Source organism: Pleurodeles waltl, chromosome 6 (assembly GCF_031143425.1).
Source record: "Pleurodeles waltl isolate 20211129_DDA chromosome 6, aPleWal1.hap1.20221129, whole genome shotgun sequence".
NCBI lineage: Eukaryota > Metazoa > Chordata > Amphibia > Caudata > Salamandridae > Pleurodeles > Pleurodeles waltl.
The window spans coordinates 434676690-434689617 of record NC_090445.1 but is presented as its reverse complement, the minus strand read 5'-3'; the positions used below and the strand labels follow the sequence as shown (position 1 = coordinate 434689617).

Below are 12928 nucleotides of genomic sequence, written 5' to 3'. Positions count from 1 at the left end.
CCTTCCTGGGCCAGGGCTGCCTGGACCCCAGGAGGGCAGAAACCTGTCTGAGGGGTTGTCAGCAGCTGCAGTGGAGACCCCGGAAAGGCAGTTTGGCAGTACCCGGGTCACCCAGAATGGCATTGGGGTGACAATTCCATGATCTTAGAAATGTTACATGGCCATGTTCGGAGTTACCATTGTGACGCTGTACATAGGTAGTGACCTATGTACAGTGCATGCGTGTAATGGTGTCCCCGCACTCACAAAGTCCGGGGAATTTGCCCTGAACAATGTGGGGGCACCTTGGCTAGTGCCAGGGTGCCCTCACACTAAGTAACTTTGCACCCAAAGTGCATAGGTGACTTATAAGTTACCTAAGTGCAGTGGTAAATGGCTGTGAAATAACGTGGAAGTTATTTCACTCATGCTGCACTGGCAGGCCTGTGTAAGAATTGTCAGAGCTCCCTATGGGTGGCAAAAGAAATGGTGCAGCCCATAGGTATCTCCTGGAACCCCAATACCCTGGGTACCTCAGTACCATATACTAGGGAATTATATGGGTGTACCAGTATGCCAATGTGAATTGGTAAATTTAGTCACTAGCCTGTTAGCGACAAATTTGGAAAGCAGAGAGAGCATAACCACTGAGGTTCTGGTTAGCAGAGCCTCAGTGAGACAGTTAGGCATCACACAGGAAACACATACAGGGCACATACTTATGAGCACTGGGGCCCTGCCTGGCAGGGTCCCAGTGACACATAGATTAAAACAACATATATACAGTGAAATATGGGGGTAAAATGCCAGGCAAGATGGTACTTTCCTACAGCTGGTGACTGAAAGCAGTGGAGGGGCACAAATACAAGACGGAATTGCACCTTGTGAGAGAGCCTCACTACCCACGTATTTCCATTCACCTACTGCCTTTGGTCACCTACCCATTTACTCATCCACATTGTCACCCACTGCCATTCACACAACTCTTATACACAGACACCCACATTTTCTCAGCCACTCTGTCAAGTCCTGCAAACACATTCAAACAAACACACATTGCCCCACCCATCCAGTATCCAGCAGTTTCAGTGATAAAAGGTACACTTTATTTGAGCTGCAGATTACATGTTTAATATGACATATCACGTCATTAGTCTGCAGAAGAAATAAAACAATAACTAGCCATGATAAATTACTGGAACCATTACTGCCTTTGAGAGACTAAATCACCTACAGAGGCAGTGAAAGGAGAGGAGAGCTGAGAGAACAGATTTTTTTCTTATTGTCTGTAAAAAAGATAGAGCTCCAACTTACTTGTGTGCAGGGTTGTCTTTGGCATATTTATGACTTGAGGTCTTCAGGTCACACTCCTGTCTCCCAGAGAGCCCTGGATGGAGTTATTTATTGTATTTATTCCATTTATCTGCCACAGACTGCTTGTAATGCAGGAAAAGGGGATTTTCTTTGTGCAATGCCACATTCTTTTAATAAAATGTGACCTCTGGTAGGTACACCCTTCCTCAGAGTGACATGAAGTTTTCAGAAACCGGGGCTGAACAAAAAACCCTCCAGGCTGTTTACTATCAGGGCTTCTGGTGGAGGAGGAGATAGTTCTGAGAAAACGTCAGGGCTTTGCGTGAGCAAGCCCTGTTAGCCCTACTGTGCAGCTTTCAGCCACATACTGACGCAGGCGCAGTGGGGCTTTTTAAAGTGCACAACTTTCACTCGGAAAATGTTGTGGAGAAAATGTTTTACTTTCATCATGTAATTAAATATATGCTTCACTAGAGAGGCCAGAAAAGGCTAGGGGCGCAGCCCCTTAGCCCTTGAACACCAGCCGCCCCTGCACTCTATGTCAATGCACTTTACTCTGTAGCTCTCACATCTGTGCCAATGTACTGTATGCCAATACACTGTACGCCTCTCTAATCTACTGTGCAGTGGCATAGAGTGCAGTGGTGCAGTTTACATCACTTTACTCTACACCATTACACTCTGGCACTCTATGCAACTGCACTCTACGCTGCACCACACCATTGTGCGCCACTTCAATCTACTCTGTGCCACTTCCTACTGTGCCTCTCTACTCTACCCTATACCACTCTACTCTATGCCAATGCAGTCATTGCCACTCTACTGTACACCACTACACTCCATGCCACTCTACTCTTAACCACTGCTCTCTTCGCCAGTGCACTCTGTCACTGCACTCTATGCCACAGCACTCTACTCTGCCACTGAACTCTGCATCACTCGAGACTATCCACTCTGCAACACTGCACTCTACTATGCACCACTCTAATCTGTGCCACCACATTCAACGACGCTACATTGTATGCTGCTGAATTCAATGCCACTGCACTGTATGCCACTATACTCTGCAGCACTTTACACAATGTACCCACTACCAGTTCACTGTACTCTGTGCCACTCCAGGGAATGCCATTCTGTGCGACTCCACACTATGCCACTCCAATACACAATACTCACTGACACTCCACTCTGCAACACTCTGCTCTACTCTTCGCCATTCCTCTTGACAACACTCCACGCAGCTCTCCTCTGCGCCACGTTTAGCCTTGCTGAACAGTAGCCACGCAGGTGTACAACATGGCTAAAACACACTGGCAAAGCCAATAGCTCTTGCATAGGCAAGACTTAATGTCTTTGCCAATGCTTGTTTTAATTTGCTTTGTGTTACTGGTAATCTTGCTTTACCATTATAATGCAGGATTATGTACCCCAGAATGCTAAGAAAACTGTACTAAATTAGTGGCTCGTGTGATTTGAGGCAGCTTGTGATGTAATGAGTTTCCTTGGGTCGTTAAAACATTTTGGAATGGACCAAAGTGCGCAACCTCCTGAAACTCTGGTCTAGTTTTGTCTTTCTTATGAGTAGTCCCTGTGTAGGTTTGTAAAATCTGGCAGTGTGGTCCTCTGTTGTTCGGTGCGGCACTGTACCCCTTCAGTGTCACTGATCGGGGTTTCTTTGACACCGTCCCAAACGGTAGGTTCTGAAAATACGGCTACCCTGTAAATGCGTGCCTGCTCCTTTCTCCTGTCCGCCCGTTGTTGGGATTAAAAGCGGCCTGTTTCCACCCCGCCAGCTGCCCCGTCTCCTGTGGCCGTTAGAGGCGGGTGCGGTGGGGTCCATTTTCCTTGTTGTTCTGCTTTCCTGTCCCATGTGCCTAACTGTGATCTGCCCCATGTCTTGTGTGATCTGCGCCCCCTCAGTGAATATGTGGGATGTGAGCGGCTCCAGTTTGGGGTGCGATCTCTCTCTCTCCTTTCTCAGGCGTGAAGTGATCTGATCTGCGTCATCGTCAGTGTGATCTGTGCCTCTCTTACTCTCCCACAGTAGTGGTCTATTTGCTTCTCTGTACTGTGGGTTCAACGATTGCTTTGGGGGTAGATGGCGTGGTTTGTCTTGGCCATAGTGCCAGGTGACAGGTGCGCGCAGTGGCAGGGTTGGCGCCTCAGGCGTGGCACTTGGCTACAAAGCTGGCTGGCCTGAAAGGCCCGCCGAGCAAGCGTCCGATTAATCTCTTGTGCATGTGGGTATGAGTGGGTAATAACACCCTCAACAAAATCTATAAGGAGGTGGGATACAGAAGTTGGCTACTCAACTCCGCTCTTTTCTTTTCTTTTCAGCCTTTCTTTCTGCTATTTTCGTTTTCTCTAATTTTACCTTTCACAAGATTCTCTTCCCCCTCATTTCCCCCACATTTTCTCACTTGCCCCCCTCCTCCTTTATTTCTGCGCCATTCCCTCTCCTTTCCCCAGCTTGCTCTTCTTCCCATATTTTTCACCTCGATCTCATCTTCTTGACTCTTTTATTCTCCGAAATTCTGTCTCTTGACATGTTCCCATTACTTTACCCCGTGCCAAAACCGCCTGACCACTTCCCCTTTCCTTCTATTTCACCTCCGTGTCCTCTCCTCTTTCGGGTGCCCGCCATTGCCTCCTTCGCTAACGTTGCTGCACTTGTGTTTGTTTTCTTTTCCCGCCCACAGGCTGCGCGCTGACCACAGCAGCAGAGACTTCACCGGCACCGGCTTCGTCTGGAGTCCGGTGAACCTGAGCGCCGAGCACCTGGGCCACGGCGTCAGCCTGAAGGTGACTGTCGTGTACGCCGGCCTCCCCGAGCCGCTCACCTTCACCTGCGACTGTAAGTGGGGCACACGCAAACGCTGCGCATCAGCACCAGTGTCTTCACTAGTAAACCACCTTGCTTTTGGGACTGGCCCATACCCACGTCATAATATCCAACAGTAGAACCCCCTGGGAGAGCCGGGGTAGAGTCAGTCACGTCAGCGGACTCTTGAAAGTGTTAAAGCCTCTCTGGGCCTGGGTCGTCGCAAACCGTGTATGTGCATCGTGTGGTGGTGTTGCCGTGGGCCTCCGCCTTCGACTCGCTGCACGCGAGTTGTGGCTCTCCCGCGGCTTGTGGTGGCTTTTAACACTGCAGTGAAACCATGCTCGCTCGGTGGGCTTGTTATGAGCAGACCACAGCGCTGCATCCCGCCCCCACCACAGGCACCGGGCTTCACAGAGGCGCACGCCACAGTTTGGATAACATATCTGATAATGGCAGGTTTGAGTCTGCTCGTCCCTCAGCAGTGGTGCGGATGCAAAGCCACATTTTGTACTACATCTTATGGCAATTGACAGTGCTTGGGAGGTCGGCCTTTCAGCGACGCCACTCTGGATGGATTCTTTGCTTCTCTAGTTAAAGTGTTTGAGGAAAGCCCTCCGAAATGTTTCTAACAATTGATAGGAGATCTCAACGAACAGGGACGGGTTGGGAAAAGGCTGTAGCTCGGCTTTGGCCATCTTCTGGTTCCCTCTTAGTGTCTTTCTCAGCAAGCCGAGTCCTTCCTGTAGGTTGACTCCCTTTCTCTCTGTCTTTAATGTGCTATGATCTCTGATCTACCTCTGGAAAGAAACCTGAGGGATTTGTACAGTCCTCCTCCTCTGCAGCAACCTGTCTTGTCTCTTGCAGGGGCAGCCTCACCCAGCCTGTCTGTCTACCGGCTTTCCTTTCCCTTATGGTAGTTCACATCTGCTTATCTCCGTACTGGGTCCCTTTGCCACCCCCCTCCCCGCAGTTTTGACTCCTCTTTTACTGAACTCCACCAGCTTTGTCCATATCGAGCTTCCAGATGGCAGTGATCCTACTGCTAAACGAAAAACTCCACCTCAGCAGGTAGATTTCAATATATTTGCTCGGTCCTCCGAAACCCTCCCATCTGCGATCAGTGGGATTCAAGTCTCTAGCCATGAGTTGTCAGCCGTCCAAGACACCCTTCAGGAAAATTGAACTCTAATCAGTAGTTGTAGGAATATCAGCGTATAATATCTGCCCAGGAACACCAAGACTAGGAGTCCCAGGTGTGTCACAGAAGGAAGGCTATTGGACACTGTTGGGGATCAAAAACAAAATAACCAGAAGGTTGGAAACCGAAGTAACACAGAGGCAACCCTGTTTTTTGCAGGAGTATTGATTTTTATCTTCGGTTTGCAACTACAGCAGCAAATCGCACCGCAACTCCCCAAGAGTTCACTGCTCTGCCTCAGCACCAAGGTCTGTAGTTCATTCAGTGTTTCATTGAGCACAACTTTTTCACCCCTTGTTACTCTGGCCTCCACATTGTATAACCTTGGGTCATTGACTAACATTACACAACTAGCCTTTCATTCGAGGACCAGAAGCCTTAAGTCATTGACGGTACAGGAGTGTTTTTGGTGCTTCGCAACGCCTACCACACAGGACATGGTACAGCCATTTCTCCAGTCAGTATCCCTAATTCTTCTTAGGCTCTGTTATGCTACATTAAGCCTGTTGGGTGCCAGAGTGCATGAGCCTTAAGGGTTAAGGGCATAGTTGATCACATTTGTTTACTTCAATTGCCAATAAAAGGTGTACATCTAGCAGGAGAATTACTTTTATTGATTGGGATAACCTTTGTTTGGGGAACACCCCTCATACCACATTCTACAAGTAGGCTTTATTTAGAGGTTTTTATGAAACGCAACAAGGAGCGTAAAGTGTTTTGGCATTGTCTCAATGCACCTCTGCAACTAACTATAGGAAGTGTAGAGAACTGAGGGAGTGTTCTTAAAAGCTGCAGTCCCAGTATTCAGACTGTGGGATCTCTATGGAGATTCACCCATGATAATGCTAGCTGCACCCTAGAAACCCCAGTATCTGAACAAAACTACACTCTTGGTGGCACACTTTCACCATTTCTCTTTGAGGGGAAAGGGAGGGCGATGGGCGACTTTGTTCCTGTGTCTTGATAGCCTCTTCTCTCATCTATATCACATTCTTTTTCTTGGTTGAACCCGTATTAGCATAATGCCCAATTTCACTCTCTTTCCTTCTGAAATGTCCATTTGCCATTTTTGGCCAGTGCCTATACTTAAGGGATTGGCTAATGAAGAGTCTTTGTTGCTGTGCCATGGTTTTCCTGGTATCAGAGCAGCAGGGATCTGATAGGACCTGACCTCTGTCCCAAGAGGTAATCATGTCTTTGTCTTCTCAGGTTCTTCCACTGTGGACCTCCTCATCTACCAGACCTTGTGTTACACCAATGACGAGCTGCATACCATCGACGTTAATGACTACGTGCTGAAGCTATGCGGCCTGGAAGAGTTCCTGCAGAAGTGAGTTTCTTACAGAGCCTGGCAGCTCATTTTTGGTTTTGTAGGTAAAATGTATGTATGGAGCAAAATAATTGCTCTGGAGCAAGGGGATGTTTTTGTGGTTAATGAGATTCAAGATTGCATATATGGAGGAATGGGTACGATTGAAGATTGTGTACATCAATTGAGGTTGATTGTAGAGAGGGAAGGTCTCTGATTGTTGGGCCTGAGGTTGGGAATCTTAAGATAAGTGGGATGAGGTGTCCTTGAAGTGATGTATCTTTAGTTCCTTTGTGGACTGCAGGACTGATGGGGTGAGCCTATTCAAGAATTGTTGTTTCATATTCTTGGCTCATAGCTTGAGAACTCTTTGTTCCATGACTTCTTGCTGACATTTGTTGATTTCAGGTATGGCAGCTTTACGTTCCTTTGCGTTGTGATGGCTTCATCAAATAGTTTCTTTTTCATCAAATTAGGCTAGCACACAGACTGATAAAGTCTTGTAGGTGATTCAAGAGTTCTTGGTGATGCTGTGGGCCTGGAGGGACAGCAATTGAAGGTCTTTTTGCATGGAAGTGATTGTAGCAATAAAATATACAAACAAGTGATGGATAGAAAGCTTTAATTAATCACAGCCACTGTTAATTACTCTGGGCCACCTCCCAATCCGTCATTATATTGCACACCATGCCACCTCAGTTCGGACCCAGCTATATGCAAATCAGTCATGAACTTCCTCTAATTGAAACAGACCAGTCCTAGCTGTCAAGTCGGGTCCTCACTGAACCGGAGCACGAGCAGCGCAAGACTGGTTTTGCCCCAGCGTTACTAGGGAGGACGTGGCTTGGCACAGTGTCAAATTTAGGATGGTGTGGCCTGTGCAGGTGCACCTGGTGCTGACTTGGGGGGATAGGGGTCTGTGTACACAAATAACGTATGGGTTTAAAAGCATGTGAACATCCTTGTGCGTCCAGCAGCTTCAGGCTACAATAAAAATGTCAAGATAACTCTGGTGACTAACGTTACTACTGGTGAGAGATCAGGAGTTTGTCTAGTGGCAGTTTTGACTAATCATAACATAGCACAGAGGAATAATGTGCCTGCTGCAAAGAGCGTACTGTATACCATGAAGATAACTGCACTGAATATGAGTGAACCATGAGTAGCACTTTAAAAAAAAAAAAAATGAAATGTATGTCAGAGAGGGACTATGGAGAGATGAGGAGCACTGTTAGAGAGTGGTAGTGAGGCAATGTGTGGAGAAGAAGGTCCTGGGGGGAGGGCGCAAAAAAAAAAAAAAGACTGTTGCAGTGGCCGCCATCAGCGCTAAAGCCGGCCCTGGCTTGCCAGTTTGGGTGGGATTGCTCCCATTGGATTCAATGTCAAGACAGATTTGCATATGGTTGGGTCCAAACTGAGGTGGCATGGTGTGCAAAAAAACAATGAATTGAGATGCAGCCTCTAATAATTACCAGTGGCTGAGATTATTTCAAGCATTCCATCCATCAATTTTTGTATACTTTAGGGGGTTGTTTAATGGCATGGAGGTTACTCATCAGTGGTGCCAGTGTGCAGAATGGGATGGCTGCGTATACAGAAATGCCGTTGTCCAAGTGCCACAAAACCAGAGCTTGGACATTTACTTCTAACATTCAATTTAGAAGAGAGGCGTTTCTTCTGCATAAATACAATAGCTCAAAGTTGGCCTTCTGAGGAATGTTTGAATGTGACTGCAGTCAGCTTCATATCAAAGTCCTTACCTGGATTTGGCCACTGCTGATGCAAATGAGACTGAATTTGGTTTTAGTCAGGGTAAGTTAGAGATAGGCAATTGATGTCAGTGCTTGAATAAGTGGAAGGCAGACTGAGTGAATGGATGTTGTTGATTTTTGAGGGCTTGTTGTGATTCTGTTTTATTCATGGGGGACTTCAAGAATATCCAGGCAGAGGTTGAAGGTCATGGGGAAGAGTATGATAACTTCTGATAATACTGGTAGCTGCTGGGATACGCAGGATCCTATTCGGTTGACTTTGTTTATGTCTAAGAAGTTGGAGGAGTGGAGTGGAAGTACCTGGTCAGCAAATCTCATGCTTGAGGAAAAGATCACGGCTTGATGACCAGTGGTGTTGAATGGTGTCATCCAATTCAGCATGTCCCTGTAGTTTATAACAAGAAGGGTTTTTTGACGACTTGGATCCTTAGCATTTTGGTGTAAAATATGACTGGTATTCATATAGGTTGTGTTTGTTGTGGAGTTGATATTGATGGTGGATGGCACCAGCAGTCGCTATTATATTTCTTTACAGTCAACTGGCATGTGTTGCGTATAATGGTTTGAAAAGGCTTCAAGTTTGGATAGGGACACAGTTATGAGTTTGGAGCATGGGGATAGTATAGAGTCTCTTTTCGTGGCTACTAATAGACTGTCAACATTTATTAAGTTTGTTAGTTATGCTAGTGTGATAGGGGTTGTTGACATTTTCCAGCCTAGAGATAACCCTTCTAGATGGATTGGGGTGCTGAGAAAACTGGTATGCATGGCATGGGAGTGTAGGCGGTGGGAAAAATTGGATGGGGTGAGAGAGCAGGCGAGGCAGCAAGTTGGAATAAGACAGGAGTACTGAGGATGTAAATGAAGAGGATGAGGGGCAGTGGCAACAAATCTTCTATCCCAGAGTTCTTGTTTTGGATTCACCCGTAGAAATCTTTCTTTATGTTCTCCTGAGGAATGGTCTGTTCTCCTGGTCCTCAGTAGAGGTTGTGCCTCTGTATGGGCATCTCTCCTGGATTCTGTGAAGGTGGCATGAGTTTCCAGGAGGGTGTGGATGCCTCTTTTGTCTTCGTTGAAGATTTCTGAGTGTGTTTTGACACTGTCGACCATGAAGCAACGATTTCTACTCTTAGAGTGCGCAGGTATAGTTTAGATCTGGGTGTACCTAGTTCATCCTGGCGGTTAGTGCCAGGCCTCGACCTGCCGGTACGTTGTGGGTCGAGCAAGGGTTCCTCCTTGCCCCCATGTTTAGCCATGTACATGGAGCCACTGATTGGTGTGTCTGCTGGCTGTAGTATATGTGTCCTCCAGTACACCGATGATACCCAGCTATTAATAATGTCGTCATCCGTTGCCAATATCAGCCCCCTGCAGGATTGCCTTAGTGCCGTGCAAGTTATAGTTCCCATCACTTCTTGAATTTATATCCCCTGAAAATAGAATTGGTTCCATTTACTGCTTCCACGTCCCCAACTCTATTTCACGCCCTGCTCCTCACTCTGCCTCTGCTTGACACGTGCTCCTGTGGTGAAGTCCATGCATTTCACTCTTGATCTCGTTTTGCTATGAAAAAAACACTTATGCCTTTATCCAACTACACAAATGTGGGACACGTTTCCTTTAACAATTTTTTTTTCCGCCCAGATCTTTAGTTTGCCAGGTTTAGACATCTCTTTTTTCAGATTTACTTTCCAGATTAGTTTAACAAGGAGCCAAATATTGTTTCTGCTTTATAATTACATAGTATCCTTTTTATTGTTTTTTCCTGTGATTTTTTTTTTTTTTAATATGAAAACTGTATTTCTTCTGCCTTTTCCAGTTTTTGTGTCTTATTATTTATTGTAGGGTACTTTATACTTAAATCATCTTGTGTACAATGCCCGTTTGCACTTCATAGTTTATTTGAAATTTACAGTAAGATTATAAATACAATTAAACATTTTATTCCAAACGTATCTGTGAGAAAACATTATGATATTCGTTTGTATCCAAGTTGGCCATCGATTACCATTTCAGTTTTATTCTCAATGAATTGCAGAGCACAAATGTGTCACAGGTTCATGCTTGAGTAGCTCATTTGTAGCGTTTTGGGACTTGTAGTCATGTTTTTATAATGGCATGAAGTGAACTACAAATCCCATAATGCAAATTAAACATCCAGACTATATAAGCCGCTCACGTGCATGGACCTGGGAAACTTGGAGACCTCTGGTTACCAAAAGCAAGACCGGATGACTTTGGAAAGGAAGTTGTGTGAGGTTGCATCGCATGTGGATTGTAGAGTCGTAGTCACTCAGGGGTCTGCTCTCTAGAAGCTTGCACCCGTGGGCATCAACTGGCACGAGGGGCATTCCTACAGATGCATTGAGGTTTGCAGCAAGACAGGGATTGAGGCCCATCTGAGAACCAGACTGAGCTTCAGACTTCTCAAGCTCAAAAATGTACTTCTGTTGCAGCCTCATGATGCTCGTGCTGCCTACCCTGAGGAGACGTTGGTGCCATTGCGTGCCTAAAAAAATGCACAGTACTACTGTAAGGGGAAGCCACCTCGAACCATTTTCGTGAGGACACAGCCTTTCCCACCCTTTGAGATAGAGGAACTCCAGGCTTAGTCTTTAGCACACTAACCATGTTCTACGCAGACGAGCATTCCCGCCTTTGCCTATAGTAGGACTAAACACCAGTCAGAAGTGTCTCCTGGGTAAGTAAGTTGAACAAGTGGGAATAACCAAATTAGCAATTTCTGACCTCAGATTACTGCTCTGAATAAAATCATACCTTTTCGAGCCGTGCCGCATATAATGTAGATATTCCTGGATATTCGGGCAATTCTTTTAATGTCTAAATTTGATTCTTCCGATCCTGGTCGAGTGTTACAGTATCACCACTTTCCTTTTCAGAGAGGATTGGCCCTGTAGGTGCCAGACTGCGGTGGGCTGCAGAAGAAGCCTCACTGATAACATATGGCCCTACTCGGAAACCGTCTCTGCCACATGTTAGACTCTACTTTCCTTCTCAATAAAAATTCTGGTATTTTCGTCAGCCTCATAAATACTGCCTGAGCTGCACCTTTTCTGGGTGTGCAAAATGCCTGGAGTGCTGCAGACTTTGCAAAACGTGTTTTGTTTCTGAGCAAAGCCTCACCCTACAGCTGCCTGCTCTCTGTGTGTTATCTAGAGTTTGTACCCTCTTCAGCTGCCACTCTTGTGGCCTTTTTGTGGCTGTAACATGATCTTTATGGGTAGGACGCATGGCATGTGTTCTGCTCATGTTCAGGTGAACTTGACACTGCATGTATGCATGCTCATGTTATAGAGTATGTGCACCGTGTGAGAGATTGCACTTCATGCAGCCTTAGTCAGGCACTCCTCGGGTTGTACTGTCCTGTCTTTTCTGTCAGATGTTGGGTGTACACTGGTTTAGAGGTGATGGTCTAGTGACTTGTTTCAGGATCAGAATCACTTAAAGGTCTGAAAACGCGAAGGGCAATGCTTTTGTGGCCTTCTGCAAAGTAAGATGATTTTGTTGTTTTCCTTATCTGGATGGGGAGGGAGCTCCATAGTTCACTAGCTTGGAATGGAAATTATTTGACTTCAAAGTCTGGTTTATGTGAAAAACTGCTACTTTTAGTTGTTAGTTTATTGGATCGAAGGCTTTGTCTAGGGTGTTGGGTCTCAAATTTTGTAATGACAAATGTTGGACCTTATCCATGTAGTGCTCGGTATCGTATGCACAGCGCTTTAAACACGATCCAGTGAGACACTGGAAGTCAGTGCGGTGTCGCAAGGTCCTGGGTGATATACTCACAGGTGTTGGGTGTAGGAGTAGAAGAACCACTGATTTTTGAACTCACTGTAACTTGTTTAATAGTACATTTTGGGCTTCAAGGTTCCAGGTATAGATCATTCACATAATCCAAGTAAGAGTGCACAACCACAGCTGTGGTTGAACTCTGTGGGGTATGCATAGTAGTGGAATATCTGTCTTGGGATGGTGTCTATTTGTAGTTCCAGAATAAAATCAGCATCTAGAAGGATTCCTAGGGTTTTTGCTTATTTTTTTTAAAGGGTGCTTGTCTGAAATCTGCAGTTCGTGGTGGGATCTCTTGTGCCAGCGGTAAGCTTCTGCACCCACTGTTTTCTGTTTTGACTGTGTTGGGTTTGAGGTGGTTAGCAAACGTCCAGTTTTTCATAGCATCCAAGCTTTGTGTGAACCTGGATGCCATTGTCGCTCCAGGTTCTTGAATGTGAAGGCAATCTCTGTGTTATCTGCCTAGTTGAGTAAAGACAGACTAAACAACCGATTTAACCTTCGCATAGGTCTGAGGTTAATGAGGTAGCTGAAGAGACGTTTAAGCCATTAGGGATGTTTTATCCAGTGTTGATGATTGTATCTAAAAGAGGAAATTCTGTCGAAGGTTTTCCTAAATTGCCCATGTCTTGCAGTCTAGTTAGTGGTGTTGAGTGGTGTTGGACACTACTGACTGCCACAGAAAGGTGCAGTAGGATCGGGGTGGCTGCTTCATTTGAATC

At 45.9% G+C, this 12928-nt stretch overlaps 1 protein-coding gene across 2 annotated transcripts in view; it reads left to right on the top strand.

Moving 5' to 3' along the window:
- PIK3C2B (phosphatidylinositol-4-phosphate 3-kinase catalytic subunit type 2 beta) overlaps positions 1–12928 on the top strand; it is a 304990-nt gene that overhangs the window by 115549 nt on the left and 176513 nt on the right. For both annotated transcript variants that reach the window (XM_069238510.1, XM_069238511.1), the window contains exons 4-5: positions 3993–4147; positions 6525–6645. In XM_069238510.1, the coding sequence (XP_069094611.1) occupies positions 3993–4147; positions 6525–6645 (276 nt within the window). The remainder of the gene's footprint in view (positions 1–3992; positions 4148–6524; positions 6646–12928) is intronic.